This window comes from Dendrobium catenatum, unplaced genomic scaffold (assembly GCF_001605985.2).
Source record: "Dendrobium catenatum unplaced genomic scaffold, ASM160598v2 fragScaff_scaffold_754, whole genome shotgun sequence".
In the NCBI taxonomy this organism is placed as follows: domain Eukaryota; kingdom Viridiplantae; phylum Streptophyta; class Magnoliopsida; order Asparagales; family Orchidaceae; genus Dendrobium; species Dendrobium catenatum.
The window spans coordinates 571,756-595,011 of record NW_021319216.1 but is presented as its reverse complement, the minus strand read 5'-3'; the positions used below and the strand labels follow the sequence as shown (position 1 = coordinate 595,011).

General features: G+C 38.2%; 1 protein-coding gene and 1 non-coding gene across 2 annotated transcripts; both read left to right on the top strand.

Annotated features, from left to right (window-relative positions):
* Nucleotides 1-12,237: 12,237 nt before the first annotated feature.
* Nucleotides 12,238-13,662, top strand: LOC110105963. Its single transcript, XR_003701365.1, has 6 exons — nucleotides 12,238-12,712; nucleotides 12,815-12,902; nucleotides 13,037-13,172; nucleotides 13,268-13,323; nucleotides 13,395-13,451; nucleotides 13,524-13,662. It is a non-coding gene; the product is annotated as an uncharacterized LOC110105963 (transcript).
* A 7,220-nt stretch (nucleotides 13,663-20,882) lies between these two features.
* LOC114580101 lies at nucleotides 20,883-22,910 on the top strand. The gene is made up of 3 exons (XM_028696509.1): nucleotides 20,883-21,451; nucleotides 21,662-21,924; nucleotides 22,381-22,910. The coding sequence occupies exons 1-3, from the start codon at nucleotides 20,883-20,885 to the stop codon at nucleotides 22,908-22,910; spliced, it is 1,362 nt and encodes a 453-aa protein (XP_028552342.1).
* Nucleotides 22,911-23,256: the final 346 nt, after the last annotated feature.

Sequence of the window (23,256 nt, the reverse complement as noted above, 5' to 3'; positions counted from 1 at the left end):
AGAGACGATGGTTGGAGCTCATTAGAGATATACAATATCTTCCTAGAAAGACAAATGTAGTTGCTGATGCACTAAGTAGGAAGACTTTTGGATGTGCAAATTGGTTGATTACTTAGCAAGAGCAGATAATCAGAAATATGAAAAGACTAAAATTCCAGTGGTCAATTAGAAAACTACTAAAAATATGCTATTAAATCAGTTGGTGATTCAATTCATTTTGAAAGATAGAATATATAATTTATTGTCTCGAGATGTAAATTTTCAAGAAATTATAAAGAAAATGTAGACAGGACAGTTGAAAGATTTTGTATTGGATGATGAAGGAATGATTAATGATAAGGCAAAATTTGTATTTCAAATGTTGATAATTCAAGAAAAGAGATATTGCAAGAAGCTCACCTCTCCTATTATAAAATTCATCTAGGAAGTATAAATATGTATCAAGTAGGGGTTTATTTTGGTGGCTAGGATTGAAAAAAAACATTACTGAATTTGTGGAAAAACATATTATCTATCAAATGATTAAAGATGAACATCAAAAGTTAAGTGGTCAATTACAACCTTTACCACCTGAGTGAAAATGGTACGAAATTGCGATGGATTTTGTAATTGTATTATCCAAGTCAAAGCAGAGTCGGGAGGCTATTTGGATTGTAGTAGATCGATTAACAAAATATGCTCATTTCTTACCAATCAAACTAATAGATTGGTAAGAAATTCATAAGTTCGTTTATTGAGAGTTAATTATTCATAAATGAAAATAATTTCATCAAAATACCTCGATGACGTTTTCTCAAAATTTTCCAAATAGTTAATTATTCATAAACGAACTTATGCATTTATGTTATTATTTTTATGATTTTAGGTTGTAATAAGAAGGTTATTTCAAGGGTCAAGTATTTGAAAAGAATAAAAAATAAAAAATAAAAAAAAGTATTTGAAAAGAATTGAGGCATGAAGTAATCAATGTGGGTAATTATAATATTAGCAATTTCAATTTCCTTTTATGTTATTAAAATTCCTTTTAATTTATTTCAATTATTGCATGTTATATCATACCGGGTCATCGGAAGGCCGCCGTTTTATATGACCAAACCATCTAAGGCGACTCTCTCTAATCTCATCTTCCACTTGAGCTACTCCAACCTTTTCATGTTTATGCTCATTTCGTATCCTATCTCTAAGGGTAAAGCCACTCATCCACCCGAGCTTTCTTATCTCTGCAACATTTAACTTAGTATTATGCTTCTCTTTTAATGGCCAACATTCGACACCATAAAAAATTACAGGTCTCACCACTATCGTATAGAATTTTCCCTTAAGTTTTATGGAGACTTTTCTATCACATAACAAGCCCGATGCATTCCTCCACTTCAACCATCCCATTTGGATTATGCTGATAATATCCACATCTTTTTTAGCATCATTCTGAATAATAAATCCAAGATATCAAAAATGTGTACTCTTATTAATGACTTGATCGCCCAAAGTCACAATCCCCTCACTAGATTTATTACTACTAAAATTATACTCTATATATTCAGCTTTAGATCGACTCAAGCAAAAACCTTTAGACTCTAAGGTTGACGTCCATAATTCAAGTCTACCTTCAACTTCCTCTCTATTCTTATCAATAAGAAGAATATTTTCAACAAAATGCATACATTAAGGTACATTCTATTGCAAATGTCTAACAAACTAAATAATGAACTAAAAGAAAATAAAAATATTAAAATAAGGAAAATATTTATACATGAAATTATGGGAGTTCACTCCCATATGTTACTGGCTGAAGACGCAATGTACCCGTGCACGTGAAATAGAAATGGCTACATTTTTATTGATACATTTAGACGGTGCTCCTATATTAAATCAAGAGGGAAAAAGAATAACTGGAAAATGAAAATAAACAAATGTTATTGAAAAATAATATATTATTTGAAGAATATATAAAAATGATTTATGTTATATGAAATGGAAATGCTATATATTTATTAACTAAAAAAAATGCCAAATGAATATTTTTATGTAAAAAAATTTTCAATGCTACAAGTGTGATTATCTACTGAGTTAACTTATAGACTCAAACTTTTCAACTAAATTTTCAGTTAAGTCTCCTGATAAGTATAAATGACTGAAAGAGAGAAATTCGTCTACAGAAGACGGCAATTAAACAAGAGTAGATAAAATATGATTTATGTAATTGTTCAAATATGAAAATTGTGTTAGTTGCTCTTCAGTTTTATATGGAATGTAGATGATAAATTTGTTTGAATTTGAAAGAAATATTTTATCCGTTTTTTGTTCTTGCATCATTAATTCGAGTCTCCGAGCGGGTCATGACATTATCTGTCATAGTGTGAGCATTAACTACATGATGATTCAAAATACTTGTAAATGGTATGCATTGGCCAGACTCTGGTGACAAATCAACTCTATGAGTAGTTTGATTTTTCAATTGTTAAAACATCATATCTACTTTATAGATTTGATAGCTACTTCGCTCTTTTGAGGCATAATGGGGACTCTTCATTTAGATTTGAAATTTTTTATCATGAGAGTGGTCACATATAATTTTTTTTAGAAAGGATCTGAAGGTTGGTTTTATTTGTATTGACTTACGTGGTAGATGTTAAATCCAAATTTGTCCTAATGGATGATACTTGATTTTACTTGCAGATTGTTTGATGAGTTGAGAACCTATTAGTTAGAATGCAGAGTAAAAAGTGTTATAATCTAGGAGTTTCGATTTTGTGTTTTGATTATTACAATATTATTGGATGATTATTTAGTTTCTCATGCTTTATATATTGCACACTTTTCTGTGTGCATGACTAACATTTCAGGTTCAACATACATAAAACATCGTTATAGAATCATAGCTCAAGAAAGTATTGTATATGCTAAACTTATTGAAAGAGTCTATAATTTTATTTTTTCTTGAGTCAATGTAAGTAAAAAGGTGTAAATTAGCTTAGTAATTGTGCATACACACATAAGGGGGAGAAAATAAATATTTTAATTTTTTGTTAATCATTATGTATGATCAGTTTAAATAAAATTAATTAAAATGTTTAATTTAAATGAGAAAAATTAATAACTAATCGTATTGTATAAATATCACATCGGACATGACGATCAACTATTATCAGAAACCTTACCATCGAATCCAACTTAAAATAGACAAAATTAAATTTTGAAATTAAACTATTCGTGTTGTACAAACATATTTGTATTGTATAATCTTTTACAATGTTACCTAATTTAAGTCAGATAGTTAAGGAATCAAGTATCATGTGAATTAATTATAGATTGTACTGGACAATTGTGTATAATAAAGTACGACTGTGTATAGTACAGTACAAATCACTCGAACACTCTCTAGATGGAACCTTAGTTCATTATGTACGATTCGATGTTTGATTTGAACTAATCATATTGAACGATGCAACAATCGTTTTGTCCGAATATATTATTTTTTGCTTGTGAGGCGAGGCGTAAGCCTCAAGGCATTTTGAGGCGTAAATTTCAAATTTAAAAAATTTTGTATATTCAAAATGAGAATTTTTTATTTAATAATCAAATAATACATTAAAATAGAACATAAGAAATAAATTGACTTATATATGAAACAAAAACAATACACAAGATATAAAATGATAAGTAATAAACTGTGTCAAATTTAATTGAAATTCATTCATCTAGGGGTGTAAGTAAGCCGGGCTGGCTCGCGAGTTTGCTCGAGCTCGACTCATTTATAGGCTCGCTAGTTGAGTATATCGAGCTCATGAGTCGAGCTCGAGCTCGAACTTGAGCTTTGTAAGGCTCGGCTCGCGAGCTCGTGAACCGGCTCGCGAGCTCGTGAATCGGCTCGACTCACTATTAATAATTTTAAATAATTTTTAATTTTATTTATTAAGTTGAATATTATTAAAAATGAATAATTTTTTTAAATCCTATTGGACGAGTCGGCTCAAGGGTCGTGGCAGGTTGGAGGGCCATCCCTATGATTATAGAAGGCATGTACCAGGACACGTGATCTCGTTTATGGGCTTTAGGACCCATGGAGGACGATCAAAATTTGGACCTAAGGTTGAACTTTGACGCGCTCGTGTGAACTGTGGGAATCGGACTCGGATCCAGACTAGGCTCGCAAGCCAGCTCGATCTCGTATACAGTTGGACGATCTCAAGTTCGAGCTCGCCTTTTGAGCTCTACCCAAGGTCGTGCTCGAGTCGGCTTTCTAACTGACGAGTCGAATTCTATAATGCCAATAGGCGACTAGAATCGACTCGTTTACACCCTTATAACATCACAATAATAAAATAACATAAAATATAAGTCAGCTTTAAGTTCTTTCCTAATATATTGTTCATAAACATTTAATTCAAAAAAGAAATAGTAATGGACCTAATGGCATAACAAATCAGGGGTCATAAGCACTATCATCACTGAAGGGGTCTTGATTTGAATCATCATCCTAATGAACTGCTTTCTCTCCTACCTCATCACTTGTGAAGTCTAGTGCCTCCCATTCTTCTTCTTTCTCCTCTATATCAGTTTTCTTCCTCTTCTCTAAATATTTTTCATCATGTGGGCTCCGAAAATTTATGCCCTCGCCTCCCGCCGCTCGCTTTTTTGTTTTCGGGGGGAGGGGGGGGGATGGGGAGTTTGAACAGATTAAGTTTCAGGGGAAATTTTAGGAAGGCAGATTGAGATTGTAGATAAGACAACCCAGAGATTTCATCCTCATTTTGCGAGGACTTTATGATATGAGTTCTGGTTTCCTATAGGCACAAGCTGCTATAATTAATTACCCCTCCCGATTATGAGAAAGCACTTTCGATTAAGGCTAGTCATTAGTGAATATGTCGTACCCGTAGGTACATGGTATCTGGCATATAATAGTAGCATGTGTTTAGTATTTGAAGATTCGATAGTTAAGATTTAAAATTTTACCATCTTGCACTTAAAGTAGATGGTGGGAGAGTGATGATGAGCCCGATCAAGATCTCATGGTTCTGTCATTCCGGGCCATCGTGGTCCTTGGTCTACTTAGTTAGAGGAGGTAGTTGACCCAACCTGATAGAATGATCCTTGTCAGCAGCCATGGGTTGCGTCGTCCAAGGGTACCTTGTAGACCTGTGGTGGATATTTTTCTAAGGGGACAAATTTGAATCCACCTTAGCTAACAGAGAGCTTTGTGCCCTATCAATTATATCCTACTAATTCATATCTCAATGATTTAATGCTATTGGGGAGCATACGGGCACTGACCATAACCGTAATATAATAGTGCCATTTCGCAGTGAACCATCTGGTTTAGAGTGTCCCGAACATAACCATTTACGTGCGATTCTATTTAGCGGCAAAATTGCAGGTGCGATGCTATTTGTCGGTGAAACCACCGGTTAGAGGACACGTTCCATGTCCTTGCTGGCAAAAGACATATTGAGAATAGATCCTAGTGATATTCACGACTAGTCATTAGCTCTTTGTGAGCAAGAGTAATTTTTAAATTTGTCCACCTGGGCAAATCGTTGCGGAGGATGGAAGGATTTTTTTGTGCTTTAAGTGGTTGATGGTTACTTTCAATTTTAAATATCTTGGAGTTTTGGTATTTTTGAAAATTTGATTTTTTTGGGCATTTGGGTCATTTGAAAATATTTGTATTTTATAAAAGTTTGAGGATATTTGAAGATATATGATTCCCTCTGGTTGAGATTTTCTATCAATGCGGCCATCATCGGGGAATTTATAAATATTATATTTTTTTGATTAAACCTTGTTGACTTTGTTTACTCGTTGAAAAAGGATTAGGTTCTAATCTAAATTTATTTTTTAACTTGTGCGGCATTCTCAGGCGTCAGGTGTGAACGTACAACATGCTCACCAAGGCCTATGTAGGTATATGCCATTGGATGCATTTCATACAATGCATTCATATGTATGCATGATTTGATTTTTGAAATAGAATTGCAGTGTCATATGGCATACTAGAGTGAAGAACGAAGAAAATGAACCTTCACTGCTCACGTCGCCTTCACTGTTCGCATCGTCGAGCCGCTCTGTCGACGAATGATAATCCTGTCGGTTTTAATGCTCGCATCGTCGAGCCTCTTCGTCGACGAAGGATGATCCTGTCCGCTTCTATGCTAGCGTCGTCGAACCGCTCCTTCAACTATAACGAAGAAGAACTCCTGTGCGGAAATGAAAAACCTAGCTCACTGAAATGTTTAAACCACATAAATGAATAGGGATATCGAATGGATAACTGAAAGGAATAGGGCAAATTGAGGCTCCATTTTTTTTTTCATTTTTTAATAGGACACGCGTATCCGATACGTGTGTCCGGTCAAATTTAAATAATATTTTAATTAGACACGACAAAGTCGTATTCGACACGTATCTTTGCCATATCAGAGGTGTATTTGTATCTGATACGTGTCCGATACATCATGCTTCATAAATAGATGTATTCGTGCTACATAGGGAAGAAGTCAAACAAGAAGGGAGAAGTCGAACAGGAACGTCTAGCATACAAAGAAGACGTAGCGGGCGAAGTCGAACATGTATGTGTAACTCAATTAGGTTTAGTTTTAATATTTAACTTATTGTTAGAAGCGAACACCTCACTCATTGAGTTGAAGCGCGCCTCATTTCCCGCCTCTGTATAACGTAGGCGTATGCCTCAACAGAAGCAAGGGGTGTGCCCACTTCAAAGCACTGCATGATTGAATTGACATCGAAGAATAATTTGCAATTCACTAAACATCTAACTCAGTTGGAGCAAGTTAAAATTTTTTCTTCTCGCTATCAAAATCAGCATATTGATTCTCAATTACAATGTGACCATAGACTACTACAGCATGGAAATACACATTGTGAATCGCAAAAAGGGCATTCAGATAATTTTTCTCGGCAAAATGTTGATAATAACTCATCCCAAGACATACATCCGCATTCCAAGGTACAAAAGCAGAAAGTCCAGCAGTTTCAATAATCAACAACCTCCCAATACTGACCTTTCAAATAATTCCTTGAACTGGAAGATACAGAAAAATTCCCTGAAGTTGAATATGTTAGTTCCACAATTCCAACCCCTCTTTGATAAAGACAGCTCACCGCTGCTTCGGGCATTGTACACTAAATTATTGGTAATTATACTTTAATATATTTATTTCTATTTTCAAACATGTAGTTTTATTATTATGTTGAAATCTAAATCATTAATTAAGTTACTGTTCTCAATCTACATGATAATGCCAAAGCTAAGATAATAGTACTTTGAAATAAATTGTGAGTGTGAATTATATGATCATTGGCAATTGAAACTTAAAAGAACAATGATTTATTGATTTTTCTTTCTCTAGTTTGGTTAAGTGGTTAATAATGACATAAATGGTATTTTAAGTTAGGCTTGGTGATCTAACTTTACTTATCCATGAACATAACGATATACTTGTTTAATTTTGTTATAACATAACTGACTAATACTTTAAGTGAGTTTAATGATTATATGTATGCACTAATTTTTTTTGCCATATTCGATATAAAATTTCCTTAGACCAAAGTTTCATTTCATATGGAAAAAATCCTGAACTTCTACTTGATGTTTTTTTATTTGTAGAATAATGAAATTAGTAATGAGAACTACTTAAAAGTTTGCAAGAAAGTTGTTGGGGACCGAATGATTAGAAGAGAGGCTGCAGTCCATCCAGCGCAGATGCAGGTATGTAGATGAATGATTTAGTGGAATTTATTTTTTGTGTTCAGTTAGATATTTATAGCTCAAATTTGTTAGTTCAATTGGTGAAGTTATTCATGTTAAAGTATAACATCCATCAATCTAAAATTGGCCTGCTAAGTATATATTATCTTCCCCATTTCTTTTCCTCTTGCAACAGCTACAAGCTCAAGCTACTTGGGAGTTGAATCAAAAGAAATATTTATCACATGCTCCGGTTGTTCCGGAGTGTAAGATAGATGTGAAGGGAGGACATGTTGCTCAAGCATATGCAACTACTGGTAGTACAATTAACAATTTGGGATCATTATCAAAGGGTTATACGAAAACACTTAGCAATGCACAACAACATCCACCAACGGTACAAACATTATTTTCAATGTGTGAAAGTAGTTTTCAAGATCATGCATATATTAGGCTGTCCATTAACACCACATCAACTTCACTTAAACTGCATAATCAAAGTGTACAAATGATGAAACCAACAGTAAACCCATCTATTGCTTCTTCAAAAGTAGTGCCAACTCAGCCCATAAATATTGCAACTATTCAAAACTATGAGCTGTACAAAGTTGTAAAGAATCATAAGAATATGCATTATAAATCTACTTCTCAGATGCTGAATCAGCTTCATAAACAAATTACAGAACAAACGTTATCATCTAACGTTATCATTGAAGTGCTTGTGGTTCACAAACAACAGACTATGTATCGAAAAATTCTATAGGCCATAATCTTGAATTTCTAAAGAAACATCAGTTTTCAGTGCTAGAAAATATTGTAGCCTCAATTTATGGGCACAAATGACACAAAACTTTGAAGGATGATGATGTGGAACATTATAGCTAATAGTCCTCCTTAGGAATAGCTTATCTAGTTTGTTACAAGTTTCTTTAGAATATTCTATATATGGGTTATATATATGTATGCATTGTAGTAGGGAAAATCATTGAATGATATACTTTTTAAAGCTTGTTTCTCTTCTTCCCTGGATTGGGAGCCAAAAAAATTCTTCTTGCAGGTCGAGTCTTTCGACGATCCACTACATCAGTTGGTATCAGAGCCTGGAACTTGCGAAGATCGATGAACTGCGGAAGAAGGTCGGCTGTCGACGACGATCGAAGCCGCAAAATAAGATTGGCGGTTGACGACGATCGACGCCAAGGAAGGTGGGCTGTCGACGATGCTCGAAGCCGGATCGCCTTCTATCAAGCTCAAGCGAAGGATTCTCTGGATCGGATCGATAGGAACCTTCGGGCAATAAGGAAGATGCGAATGTCGTCGGCAACCATATCGAGGTATTCTTCTTCTTCTTCGCTCTCCTCGTCCGCTCCACGCAAACGCCATCAGTCCCGCCATACTCCCACCGTCATTGATGACTACATCCCGCTCGAACTCCCTCTCCGATGACGTGATCCGCTGCCGGAGTATACGCCGCTCGAGCTTCTGTTGCGATGGCGCGATCCCTCTCCATTCCAACACCTTCCGACTCCCAACTCCTCGCGTCCACGCGAGATGCAACAGATCGCTAATCACAATCAGAGCAATAAGCTGAAGCCGTTCCAACAAAGCTCTTCCATCGCTGATTTCGACTCCGTCGATGCAGCTGCATCCTCCCTTTCCACACCTCCCGCGACTCCTTCCACTCCTCAAAATCCCACGGACATTGCGGAATCCACCGGGACGGATAAGCTACTGGAGGTCGTCAAGGTCCCCAACGATGCCCCATCGGCCAAGCCGTCGTCTCCACCACAGGCAGCGTTGGAGACATTCCCTTCCCGGAAGAAACCCACACATGTAAGGCGGGTATCTAGCGCCGGTCTCTGGCGACTCCGCTCCTTGGCAGCGCCAGTCTGGCGATCTCGCTAGAGGTGTTGAGCCCGATCTCTCACGCCCTGATTCCTGTCTTTCCGCCACTTCATTTCACGAGCAGGGTCTTACCCAAGATGCTGGTGCTCAGATCACGGAGAATGACTCCGTCCCTTCACAGGAAGAAACTGATATTGAGCAAACTGCCGCTAGACCAGAAGAGGATGTCGTGAATGATGAGGAAGCTTATGATCCTTCAGAACCTGTGGAAGCTTCAACTGTTGAAGATGAAGATCCGGTAGAGGAGGTGAGTAAAGAAGTTCCAAATGATTCTCATGCTGTAGTAACTGTTCCGGGTTTTTCAAATGAACAAGAACACAAGAAATCCTATGTTTCTATTGTGATGGTGATGAAAGAGAGCAATGCACCTATATCAATTCCTACATCAGTTCCTGCAAGGGTGACGCCATTCAACACAGGGAGACAGCCACTTGATCGTGGAGAAGCCACAGTAATGGTGGAAAAATTAGATCATGGAAATGGGGAGATTGAACTGAATGCCAACTATATTCTTTTTATTAGGAATGTTTTCCCTGCAGGTGTGAACATGCCCTATCTGAATTTCGCTGACAAAGCTGATTATCTGCAATGCTCCCCAACTGCTCGATATAATGTCAATGAAGGGTTCGATCCTAGATTGATGCGGCATTGTATTGTTAATGATATGGGCGCTGGAGAAAATAAGTGGGAGCAGTTCTTGGCTGTTGCCAAATCCGAATATAATGAGAAGTTGAACGATAAACAATCTATGGAAAATTCAGGGATTAATCCTGATAGCTACAGTTACAATCAACTACTTAAGGGTCTTTGCAAGGCTAAACAGATTGAAAAAGCTTATAAGTTGTTTGCTAATATGATGGAGATGGAAGGTCTTTGTGATATGGTATCTTGCAACCTTCTAATTGATGGTCTCTGTAGAGCCAGCAAGACATCAATTGCACACAAGCTGTTCAAGGGAATGAGTCTTAAGGGGATACAACCAGATACAGTAACATATGACACTCTGATTAATGGGTTTTTGATAGCTGGAAATGCTGAAATTGCAGAGGAGCTTTTCGATCAGATGTTCAAGGTTGGCGTAATCCCCAATGCTAATGCATACTGCATTAGGGTACACCACTATTGTAAGACTGGCCGAATTGGGCTTGCCTGCAGTTACTTCGATGATATTATTATAGGGGGGATCTCTCCTGATGTAGTTTCATACAGTGCACTTGTCAATGGACTTCTCAGAGCTCACAGAGTTATTGAGGTCATGGATGTGCCGAAAACTAAATGGGAGAACATGCTCGCCTCTCTATCTTGTGGAATTAGGGAATGGGATTGGTTATGTGACGAGAACTCATATTCACCAACCAATTGGCAAACTGAAATGCTAGATCAATTTAAGGATTCCAAAGTTCAACCTCATCCCTTGGATTGGGGAAAACCTCTTCATGTGGTAATTTTAAAGTCCGCATTCAAAGTCTTCGATCCAGGAATTTGTTGCCACCCTACCTCCCTTCTAATTAACGAGCCTCGAACGGAGTCGAGCTCTTTTTATTCATGGGGAGAATGATGTGGAACATTATAGCTAATAGTCATCCTTAGGAATAGCTTATCTAGTTTGTTACAAGTTTCTCTAGAATATTCTATATATGGGTTATATATATGTATGCATTGTAGTAGGGAAAGCCATTGAATGATATAATATACTCTTTGAAGCTTTTTGAAGCTTGTTTCTCTTCTTCCCTGGATTGGGAGCCAAAAAAATCCTTCTTGCAGGTCGAGTCTTCCGACGATCCACTACATCAGATGAATTACATGAAAAGAAGTTTTCTAATGCATGTTGTCTTATTAACTCATCAGCTATAGGTAAAACGACAAGCCCTACAGCGGTTGTTACCGATTCAATAATGCAGGTTAGCATTTTCGGTCCAAATTTATTTTCTGCAACAAGGTATAGTCTTACCTCAATTCACCATTGAATATTTACATTCTTATGTTCTACTTCAATTTTGATACATTCGCAGCATAATATGTAGTGGATAAACAACTAAAATGATCACTGCATTGTGATGGTATATCGGTCTGTTATTGTTAACTTAATAACTTTGTTGCTCTGACAATTTTGATCCACATCTGTCGATATCAAATGGAACTTATTTCTTCTGCTTAAGTTAAATGATGGGATATAGTACCCTTCTTGATGTATGGGGGGGGGGGGCTCAAAACATGTTATGTTATGCCTTGGCCTTTGGGCTGCTTGTTGCCTCTCGGTTTGGACTTGATTGCTTGGTTTTTTGGCTATTTTTGGTGAGCTGTTGAGTTCATTACTTAATTCAGCTCATTACTAAACTTTATTAGGTTCATTCCCTCCCCCTAGTGGCTCTTAGGTTTCTTCCCTGACTGTTTACCATGGCTGCCTCTTCCCCTTCTAATTACAAGGATCAAGTTCATATATTATTTGGACTTAATCAACATCTCTCGAGTTCCTGACGCTTAAGGACATAAAAGAGACGACATCATTTTTAGAGGAAGCTTACTAAGGTGACTATTGTTGGAGTGGTGGCTCGGCTGCATAAGCAGTCCATAATAGAAGCAACCACAGAAGTCCTTCATGGTGGCTGATCATTAATGCCAAATGTTGGAAAGATGGAACAATGGTTGAATTCTTATATAAACCCATGCACACCTCACTTGTAAATCATTCCGCAGGAAATCCCTCAATCATGTAGTAACTTTGCATACATGATAAGATCTTGAGATAAATTTTGAATTTTTTGCAAACTTCTTTGAGTTTATAGTGCATTTGTTGCCTCTGTGGATATAGGTGGATTGCCGAAACATTAAATTCATGTGTTTTTGTGTGTATTTTATTTTTTCTCTTTGAATTTTGGAGCTTCAATTCAATAATACTGTTGTTGTTCTCCAGATAATTTTTTTTATCAAATATTTTCTGATTCTTTTCTTCAACTACATTTAGAATCCAGTGCAGTCACAATCTCAAAGTCTCTCTCTAATTTGTGGAACAAGCATAAAATTTCCTCCAAAGAAACCTCCCATTGGTAAGAAAAAGACGCTTGAAACTTCAGGGAACTCCCAACCCCAAGCAAGGTGAACAGTTCCACTAATCATTTTTTAGATATCTTGATTTCAGCAAAAACCTATTAAATATTTCCTTTATGTGATTATCTGATTCAAAGTGATGTTTAATAGTAAACAGCTGAAAACTAGTGGAGCTTTCCTGGATCAAAGCATTGAACAGCTTAATGATGTGACTGCTGTCAGTGGAGTCAATCTAAGGGTATGAGGCCATCCTGATCATATTCAATAAGATTCTTTGGTTAATTAGTTATCTATGATCTTATCCTTTTTATTGAGGTACATACATTTTTTGTATTTTTAATCCGACATGAAGTTTCTCTTTATTTATAACAGGCAGAAGAGGAGCAACTACTTGTTGCTCGGACAGAAGGAACACAAGCTTCAGAGGCAATTCAAAGAGTTGTACGAGAGGAAGAAGAAAAATCAATTCTGCAGAAGGGACCTATACAGAAAAAGCTGACGCAAATCAGTAATTACCTTTTTTTTCCTGAACTAAGTTACCTTTTTATGACATTTTCGAAGTGGTGGAAATAGCAGGCAACTACTTATTTGTGTCTTTTTTAGTTTCCAGATGTGGTTTAGGAGGTATAAGTAAAGACGTGGAGTATTGTCTATCTATGGTGAGATGTCACTTGAGCAATTGTACTCAAGTCACTTAAAGTTCTTGATCTAACTCGAGCAACTTCTTCAGTGTGTAGAGGAACGTTTGCGGAGCTTCATAGGCAATTCGATAAGATTATCTAAGCAGGTTGATATCATTTTTTTCTTTCCGTAGTCTTTGTCATGTTTCACCTCACATATTTCATTCAAATGCCTTTAGAGGGTTGACATTGAGAACAAGAGGCACAAACTTGTTGTCACTTCTGATATCCAGCACCAGATTTTGACTATGAATCAAAAAGGCAAGAAAGAATGGGAGAAAAAACAAGCTGAGGAATCAGAAAAGTTTTGTAAGCTAGACAATGTAAGTAGTCAGAGAAACTTTATTTTGTTCAATGTTGCCTTTATTGACTTTATTGAAAACAAAAATTGAAAATTGTTAAAAAAGCTTAACTTCTAAATAATCATTTTCAGCATGTGCCAAAAAATTTGACTGCATATCCTGATTTGCACCAACATGTTATTGTTGTATAGTTAGTTTTCTACCTAGGAATTCATGAGTTGTCTAGATTGAACCTGGAAGATATTTTATGTACATGTAAAGTTGATTCCTAAATAAGCTCGCCCAAGTAAAAACCGAAAATTGGAATTGGAAGTTGTTCCGCAACCCCTTTCTTTTTTGTGTCGACAAGGAGAGTTTAAACGAGTTTAAGTTCCGGGGTAAATTTTCAGAACGCATATTGGGTTTTTAGATAAGGCACTACCTAGAGATTTCACTCTCATTTTGTGAGGACTTTATGATCTGAGTTCTTGTTTCCTATAGGTGCAAGCCGCTATAGTTAATTACCCCTCTCGGTAATGAGAGAAAACTTTTGATTAATGCTAGTCATTGAACATATACATAGTATCCAGCGTATTGTAGCAGTAGAATTAGATGTGAAGGTTGAAAATTTATCACTGCGCACTTAAAATGGATGGTGGGGGGAATGATGATGAGCCCAATCAAGTTCCCATGGTTCCGTCATCCTAGACCATCATGGTCCCTAGTCTACTTAGAGGAGGTAATCGACTCAACCTAACCGAAAGATCCTTGTTGGAAGCCATGGGTTGCTTCATCCGACGACTATGTGTCATATCGATTATACCCTATTGATTCGTTACTCAAATATTTAGAGCCGTTGGGAAATATTTGGTCTCTAGCCATGACCATAATTTAGTGATACTATTTGGCAGCAAAGTCACCCAGTTAGAGGGCCCCAGTCATAACCGTTTACTTGTGGTGTCATTTGGTGGCGAAATCATAGGTTAGAGGACACGTGCCATGTCCTTATTAGTAGTAGATGGTTTGAGAATGAATCCTAGTGATATTTTCGACTTAACATTTACTTTTTATTAGCTGAAGTGATTTTTCAAATTTATCTAGTTTGATAAACTGTTTCGAAATGTGGATGTATTATTGCTTTTAAGTGTTTGGGTGATTTATTTTGATTAGATATTTTGATTTTTTTTAAAGAGCAATAGATTTGAATTTTTTATTTAAGATAAAGTTTCGAATAATTAACTTCGAGATTTGGGGGCTTTTTTTTAAATTTGTTTTGGCCCATCCGCTTGAGATTTACATTCAACACGGCCATCATCGAAAATTATGAGTAATTTCATTTCATTAGTCTAATCTTGTCGACTATGTTTGCTTGAGAATAGAGGATTGAGTTCAGCTCTAATTTTTGAAGTGATCGTGTAGATATTAGAACCGGAGGTATTTATTTTTAATGTGAATTTTTTTCATAAAAGACCTTGAGGTCTAATATGAACATATAAAATTAAATAATTTGGTTAACCTCAACGAGTGTTGGTTCTGAGAGTTTATGTTTTTAGCAGTGAACCTTTCTTGTAATAGATCTTGAAGGCCTAATATGAACGTATAAAACTAAATAATCTGGTTGTTTTTATGATAGTGTATTTGTTCGATGGTTCAAGTCTTGTCAACTCTGGTCCATTCAAAGAGGATTGGAGTTGAACTTAAGTTCACTTTTGACCCGCGCAATATTCTAAGGCAAGATTTTAGGAGTATAACGCACTTGTCGGAGCACATGTGGGTATTTTAAATTTCATTTTAAAAGATAGTTCTGTGTATGTCAGCATGCTTATACAATGTATTTTGTACGCTTGAAAATTCATTCATTATTTCTTTAGTCTGCACAGCATCCTCACACGACATGTGTATGTGTCACGCTCGTCGAGGCTCATACGATTAATGCGTTTTTCAGTACATTTTGCATAATGCACTCACAGATGAGATAGTGTATATTTACATTGCATTATTGGACAATACTATGTATGATGTATTTGCATGGTGGCTTAATTCATTTGCATAACGTATAATATATTTATATTGATATAATGCACCACTACGATATATAATGCATTTGTACGTTGAATGATGTGCATTGCATAATATATTTTAGACATTTCATGGTATACATGCATGCGACACAATGGGTGTGTATGATGTATATGCATGTTCACATACTTATTTGCACTTGTATTTATATATTTGTATGCTTACCTATGCATTTACATGTTTGTACGTATACTTATGTATTTGCATATACCTTTCATGCTGTTAAGAATGTGTGTATAATATAATTGCATTTGTATAATGCACTCGTGCAGTGTACTCACATATTTTGCTTAACATGTTTGTGTGACAGACCTGCACGAATTTGGATGCACTTGCATAACGGCATGATCATAGGCATATGTAGGAAGTGGTTTGCATGATCAACAACATGTATGCATGTTGCTTAGTGCGCTTGTATGATGGGAGGTATGCATATGTGCCCTCGATCCATCTATATGTATTTGGTACATACACATTATACAATAGAGGACTCGTAGATGACACCCTTCAGTGATTTGGCGTTATGTGCATTTTAATGAAGGGGTCGTACACGACACATAATAGTGTACTATTTTATTTTTTTGTAAAAGCAAATGTTCATGGGATGTACGACACATTCACAGGGCGTACGAGTCTCCGAACTTTAATAGCTGGCGTGCAAGCTACTTAATCACTTGTGCATCCGTGACTCCTCCACTTGTCACTTTGTATTTGGATTTTGGCTTAGCGGGTCCCACAAGTTTGGAAGGTAAAATCATGAATTTTCTCTTTTTTTATAGAGAACAATTTTCTTTCTCTATGTCTAGAGAGATAAAGTGGATTTAGATGGGGCTTTTTGATGGAGAAGGTGTAGTAGGTGTAGGGAAGACTTTTTTGTGAAGGTAGATGTGGGATTCTAGTGATGGACGGCAAGAAATCAATTTGAGGGAAGGAGGAGGAAGAAGAAGAAGATGGAGAAGCAGAAGATGAAGAAGAGAGGAAATGAAGAAAGAGAAGAAGAAATGGAGGGAGAAAATGGAGGGAAATGGAGAAGAAGAAAGAAGAAAAAGAAAGAAAGAAGAAGGAAAGAAGAAGAAGAAGAAGAAGAAGAATAAGAAGAATGTCATGACCCTGTCTGGAGACTCGAATTAACGAGGCGGAAATTGACAGTTGGATGGTTAATATATTTTCCACAATTGCACATAACTGTAATGACTAATATTCCTCAAATACTGAAGAGCTACCAAAACTACTTTTACATTGAATATGCATTTAAACATAAACACATGTTATCTGCTTTCACACTACTTTTACATTCAATATGCATTTAAACATAAACACATTTTACCTGTTTTCATTCAATCATCATCTTCTATAGACATATTCTTCTCTTTCAGTCATTTCTAGCTACTTATCATGAGACTTGCCTGAAAATTTTAGATTAGTAGTTTGAGTTTATATAGTAAACTCAGTAGATAATCACCATTATAACATAACAGTTATACCATGGTTTACAATTGCGCAATAAGAGGCGCGCCTCAGCGCAATTTCACATGTTTCAACCTCAAAGCTTGAGCCTTCCTTCTGGAATATGAGGCGTACGCCTCAATTTAACGGAGTTGCGCCTGAAGGCACGACTCGCCACATTTCTACGAGGCAGAACGCCTCTTAAAATTAAAAAAAAAAACTAAACCAATGATCGGTACCGTTTGGTATTGCTCAGTACCGAAACTCGGCGCTCGGTACTAGTCGGTACCTGTCCGCATCGCTTGGTACCATGCTCGGTATCGCTCTGTATTGAGGGGTGCCAAATGGTACCAAGCGGCACCGAGAAGCTAGGGCCTATAAACAAGCTGAGAAAGTTTTAAAATTACTCTTACAATAAAAATTGTTGCGGGGGCGCTGCCCCCAGAAACCCCCACAGGGGTGCCGCCCCTTGACTCAATTTTATTAGTTCTTAAACTTTATTTTAATCTTTATCTCTCAATAAAATTATTAGTGATATGAATTGAATAACTACATTTTTCCCTTCACACTGAATTTTATGATTCGATTTTGGGGAATATGATTGACAACACTAAAAAGATTGTTGGACTACCTCCTAGGTGTTGAAGAAAATTCTACATTATATATAAGACATGCTTAATATGTATCTTGTCCCAAATAAAGTGTGATCATGTTAGGGAACATCTGTCTTGGTCCTTCAATCTTGCACCAACGGGAAACCTAAAATCAGATCATAAAGTACTCTTCACATAATTAGGGAGAAATCTTTACATAATATTTATCCACAATATAATATGCATTCTCAAAAGTTGACCTAGAACTTAACTCTCTCAACAGAGCTGGGAGTGAATTTTTGGAGCTCACAATCACATATTGGTCAATGATTATTATGATTGTTTATGTGGATGTTATTATTCTAACTAGTAATGATGAGATAAAAATCAAGAGACTGAAAAGGATTTTAGCCATTCCATGATATATCTAACTAGTAATTATTGGGTAGAAATCAAGAGCCTAAAAAGGATTTTAGTAAATGAATTTGAAAATAAAGATATGGGAGCCATAAAATATTTTCAGTGTATGAAAATTATAAGATAAAAAAAGGCAAATCTATCTACATAAAAACATGCATTTGATTGAAGGGGTCATTCAAATGCAATACACTCCAACAAAACTTTAGTAGATATTTTGAACAAAGCCTCTGATCAATCACAATTCGATAGCTTAATTTTTAATGTATGCTGATCAACATTTATTTCTATAGCTTGAGGGGGAGTGTAGAATTCTATTAATGAGTGGGAACCATGCCAGACTCTCATCAACTCCATATATTTCAACTATAGGATGATTGCCTACCTCAACTACTCATGTACTCCGAATATTTATGTTTTGTTTGCTATAATTATTTATTTAATTATATGATAAGTAATTTTATTGTCAATTCATCAATTTAATATTTTGAGATGTATATCACTATACAAGGAAAGGTGTGCGATCTTCTCATAGACAGCGGGAAACAACGTTCTCTGTACACCCGCTGTCTATGAGAAGATCGCACACCTTTCCTTGTATAGTGCAACGAGTCTTGAATAAAGCATTCCTTTGGGAATGGGTAGGGGCCCGAGGGGCTAACAACAATTTATGTATAACACAGAGGAGAGGATCACCTTCATCGCCGTGTATATCTTCGAAACATGTCTCCGAATCCTGTTCAGCAGACCCCACGTCTGCCTCAGTGTTGTGTGATTCTCCCTCAATCAATTGGATTCGTTGTCGATTCGGGCATTCATTGGACTTATGTCCAGGTTGAAAGCACCTGAAGCACTTGAGTGTTCCGGGTCGACTATAACGTTGTTTCCCGCTCGGTCGTGCAAGCTTTACAGTTAAAGACCACTAGTAACCCCCACCCATATAAAGTGAGCTGGATAAAAAAAGGCATGGAAGTCGTCGTCACGGATATGTGCCGAATATCCTTCTCCATTGGAAAACATTACGCCTGTGAGGTAATTTGCGACGTTATTGACATGGATATATGTCATCTTATTCTTGGTAGGCCATGGCAATTCGATTCGGATGCCGTTTATAATTGCAGACAGAATGTCTATATAATTGACTGGAAGGGAAAGAAACTCAGATTATGTCCGAGCAATCCTTCGTCAGTTGGGCCTGACAAAAATAAAAAGGCAGCTTATGTTATTTCAAGCAAACTTCTGTTACAGAATAAGCAGGATATGAAGGCAAGCTTGGCTCTAGTTGTTTCAAACAACCACCATGGCACGGGCTGCACAGAACACCCTACGGAAATTCAAAATCTCTTGAGAGAATTCCAAGATGTCTTACCATCCGAATTGCCATCTACATTACCTCCTGTGCGTACCATACAGCATCAAATTGAATTTGTTCCGGGTGCCACACTCCCCAATCTTCCGCATTATCGCATGAGCCCAAAAGAATATTCAATCCTGCAGGGAATCGTGGAAGAATTATTGGCTAAACAACTGATCCAGCACAGTTTAAGCCCATGTGCCGTGCCCGCTTTGATTGTTCCCAAGAAGGATGGACAGTGGCGGCTTTGTATTGACAGCAGAGCCATCAACAAAATCACGGTAAAATACCGTTTTCCGGTGCCACGTATTTCGGATTTGCTAGATCGTCTATCGGGCCGCCATATTCTCTAAGCTGGACCTTCGCAGCGGGTACCACCAAATCCGCGTCAAACCTGGAGACGAGTGGAAAACAGCCTTCAAGACTCGCGACGGACTCTACGAGTGGAAGGTAATGCCATTTGGGCTATGCAATGCACCATCTACTTTTATGCGATTAATGCATGAAGTTTTGAAGCCTTTTCTTGGAAAAATTTGCGTCGCTTACTTCGACGACATCCTCGTCTTTAGTACTAACCTTTCAGATCATGTAAAGCATTTGACCGACATACTCCAGGCATTACGCCACCATAAGCTTTATCTCAATTTTCCCAAGTGCCAATTCGCTTCTCCGAGTGTGCAGTTCTTGGGCTTCATCCTCTCCGCCAACGGAGTAGAAGTGGACAGCAAAAAGGTGGCTGCTATTCGCGACTGGCCAACGCCAAATTCCCTGTTTGATATCAGGAGCTTTCATGGATTAGCCAATTTTTACAGACGTTTTATACGCGGGTTCAGTGTGGTTGTTGCCCCGCTTACAGATTGTTTAAAATCCAGTACTTTCACATGGACAGCAGCCCAACAGGAAAGTTTTGACGCCATCAAGCTTGCCCTGTGCTCCGCCCCTGTCTTGGCTCTTCCGAATTTTGATAAGCCCTTTCATGTCGACACTGATGCGTCAGCTGTTGGTATAGGAGCTGTTCTATCACAAGAGACTAAGCCTATCGAATTCTTTAGCGAAAAGCTTAGTTCTACACGACAGAAGTGGTCTTCATATGAACAGGAATTATATGCGGTCGTGCGGGCTTTGAAACAGTGGGAGCATTATTTGCTCCATCAGGATTTTGTGCTATCCAGTGACAATCAAGCCCTCCAATACCTTAATAACCAGAAAAACATCAATCGTATGCATGCCCGTTGGATCGTTTTTCTCCAAAAGTTCACATTTGTTCTTCAACACAAAGAGGGGCGACTCAACAGAGTAGCCGATGCTTTAAGTAGAAGGGCTGCCATGCTTGTTAAACTACAAACGGAGGTTACATGATTACAGGAAATGAAGCCCCTCTATGCCACGGATCCTGATTTTTCAAGCTTTTGGACGCAATGTGCAAATGGTATTCCTGCTGCTGATTTCAGCATACGCCATGGCTTCCTGTTTAAAGGGAATAGTCTATGTATTCCCAACTCATCGTGGCGTCAACAGCTCATCAAAGAAACTCACTCCGGTGGACTGGCCGCGCATGTCGGGCGTGATAAAACACTAGCACAGCTGCAAATTCGGTTCTATTGGCCGCGGATTGCTCGCGACGTAGCTAAATTCGTCGAGAGATGTTCTGTTTGTCAGTCTTACAAAGGCATAGCACAAAATACGGGATTATATATGCCATTTCCCACCCCCGACTCCATCTGGGAAGACCTTAGCATTGACTTCGTTCTTGGCCTCCCCAGAACGAAAAGTGGCGTGGATTCAATTATGGTCATCGTCGACCGATTTTCGAAGATGGCTCACTTCGTGGCATGTAAGAAGACCTTTGATGCTGTTAACGTCGCTCGCCTATTTTTCAAAGAAATTGTACGCTTACATGGGCTGCCCCGTAGTATCACCTCAGACCGCGACGTCAAGTTTGTTAGCCATTTTTGACGGGAACTCTGGAAAAGATTACGCACCGAGCTCAAGTTAAGCTCAGCCTATCATCCTCAAACGGACGGGCAAACGGAAGTTGTCAACCGCACCTTAGGCAACATGCTGCGTTGCCTCGTACAAGATCATCCTAAGAAGTGGGAAGATATGTTAAGCCAAGCTGAGTTTGCATTTAATTCAATGCCAAACAGGTCTACGGGCCATTGTCCCTTCAAAATAGTCTATACAAAAATGCCAAATCACCTGATTGACATTGCCGTTCTTCCCAAGTGTCGAAGTACCTCAGCCACTCAGACCATAGAAAGCTTTCAGAATATCCTCCAGGAAGTCCACTCCAAACTGGATGAATCCAATCTGAACTACAAGAAACGAGCGGATGCTCACAGGAGGCACAAAACGTTTAATCCAGGTGATTTGGTGATGCTTCGTGTTCGCCGAGAACGTTTTCCGACAGGTACCTATGGCAAACTCAGCCCCCGAAAAATTGGACCTTTTTCCTATTTTGCGCAGAATCAACGACAATGCCTACGTCATTGACCTGCCTGACAGTATTCAGACGTCCTCTACGTTCAATGTGTCGGATATTCATGAGTATCATCCACCTGACGATGCCGCTACTGCTTTAACCTCGCCGGAGGCGAGTTCTTCTGAAGACGGGGAGACCTGATGAGGTTATCCTAGTCTGCGAGACATCTTATCTAGTCTGCGTTCTCCACTACCTCAGCTGCCATCCTTGTTTCCCTTTCTGTTAAGCACGTTTGTTGTTTTCTTTTTAACCGCCTATACGTTTATAGGACTGTCTCGGTATAGAGACATATATATGCTGCTGAGAAAGAAATTACAGATAGAAGAATATACAAACCCTTTTACCACTGTTGCATTGTTTTTGTCTTTCTTAACACTCTTGCAGGTGATCGCCGACGTTCGCTGAGAGGAACTCCTTCAGGTTGGTATCAGAGCCAACGTTGGACGATGGCTGCAGAGTCTTCACACAGAGTTCCTGACGACGATCGGAGCTTAGACGCCTTGTGGGCAACGCAAGTTAGCATCGCTCGGCAGTTGAATGAACTGAGAGCGGACTTCCTCCGCATCTCCACGGAATTGCGCAATGAGATGCTAGATCTCAGAGCTTCAGTTAACACTGTCCCCGATCTGGTTCCACCACCACCTGCGGCCATTCCAGCGCCGCGAGTTCCCTACGGTCGAGCCGATCTTCGTCGGCCTCCTCGACCTACATTGCCCGAAATTACAGATTCTGAAGGTGAAGTTGATTTTCCAAACTACAGAGACCCTTTCGGTTCAGGAGACGAAGAACAACTTCGATATTACGAACGGCCTCGCCATCATGGCCGTCATCACAGTAATCCGGGTGAGTTCCGTGTCAAATTAGACATTCCCTTTTTCGAGGGACGACTTCACATTGAGGATTATCTTGATTGAGAGAGATCTGTTGAATCCTTTTTTGAATACATGGAGATCAGCCCCGAAAAGCAAGTTAAGTATGTAGCTTGCCGACTCAAAGGAGGAGCCAGCGCTTGGTGGCTCCAATTGCTGCAAACTCGTCGTCGGGAAGGACGAGGACCAATCCGAAACTGGCCTAGAATGAAGCAGTTACTTCGAAGTCACTTCTTACCAACAGACTATGAGCAAATGTTGTATCTCCAGTATCAACAGTGTGCGCAGGGCCAACGATCGGTGAGTGACTACACCGAGGAGTTCTATCGGTTGAGTGCGAGAAACAACCTTCAGGAATCAGAGACTCAAATGGTGGCTCGCTATATTGGGG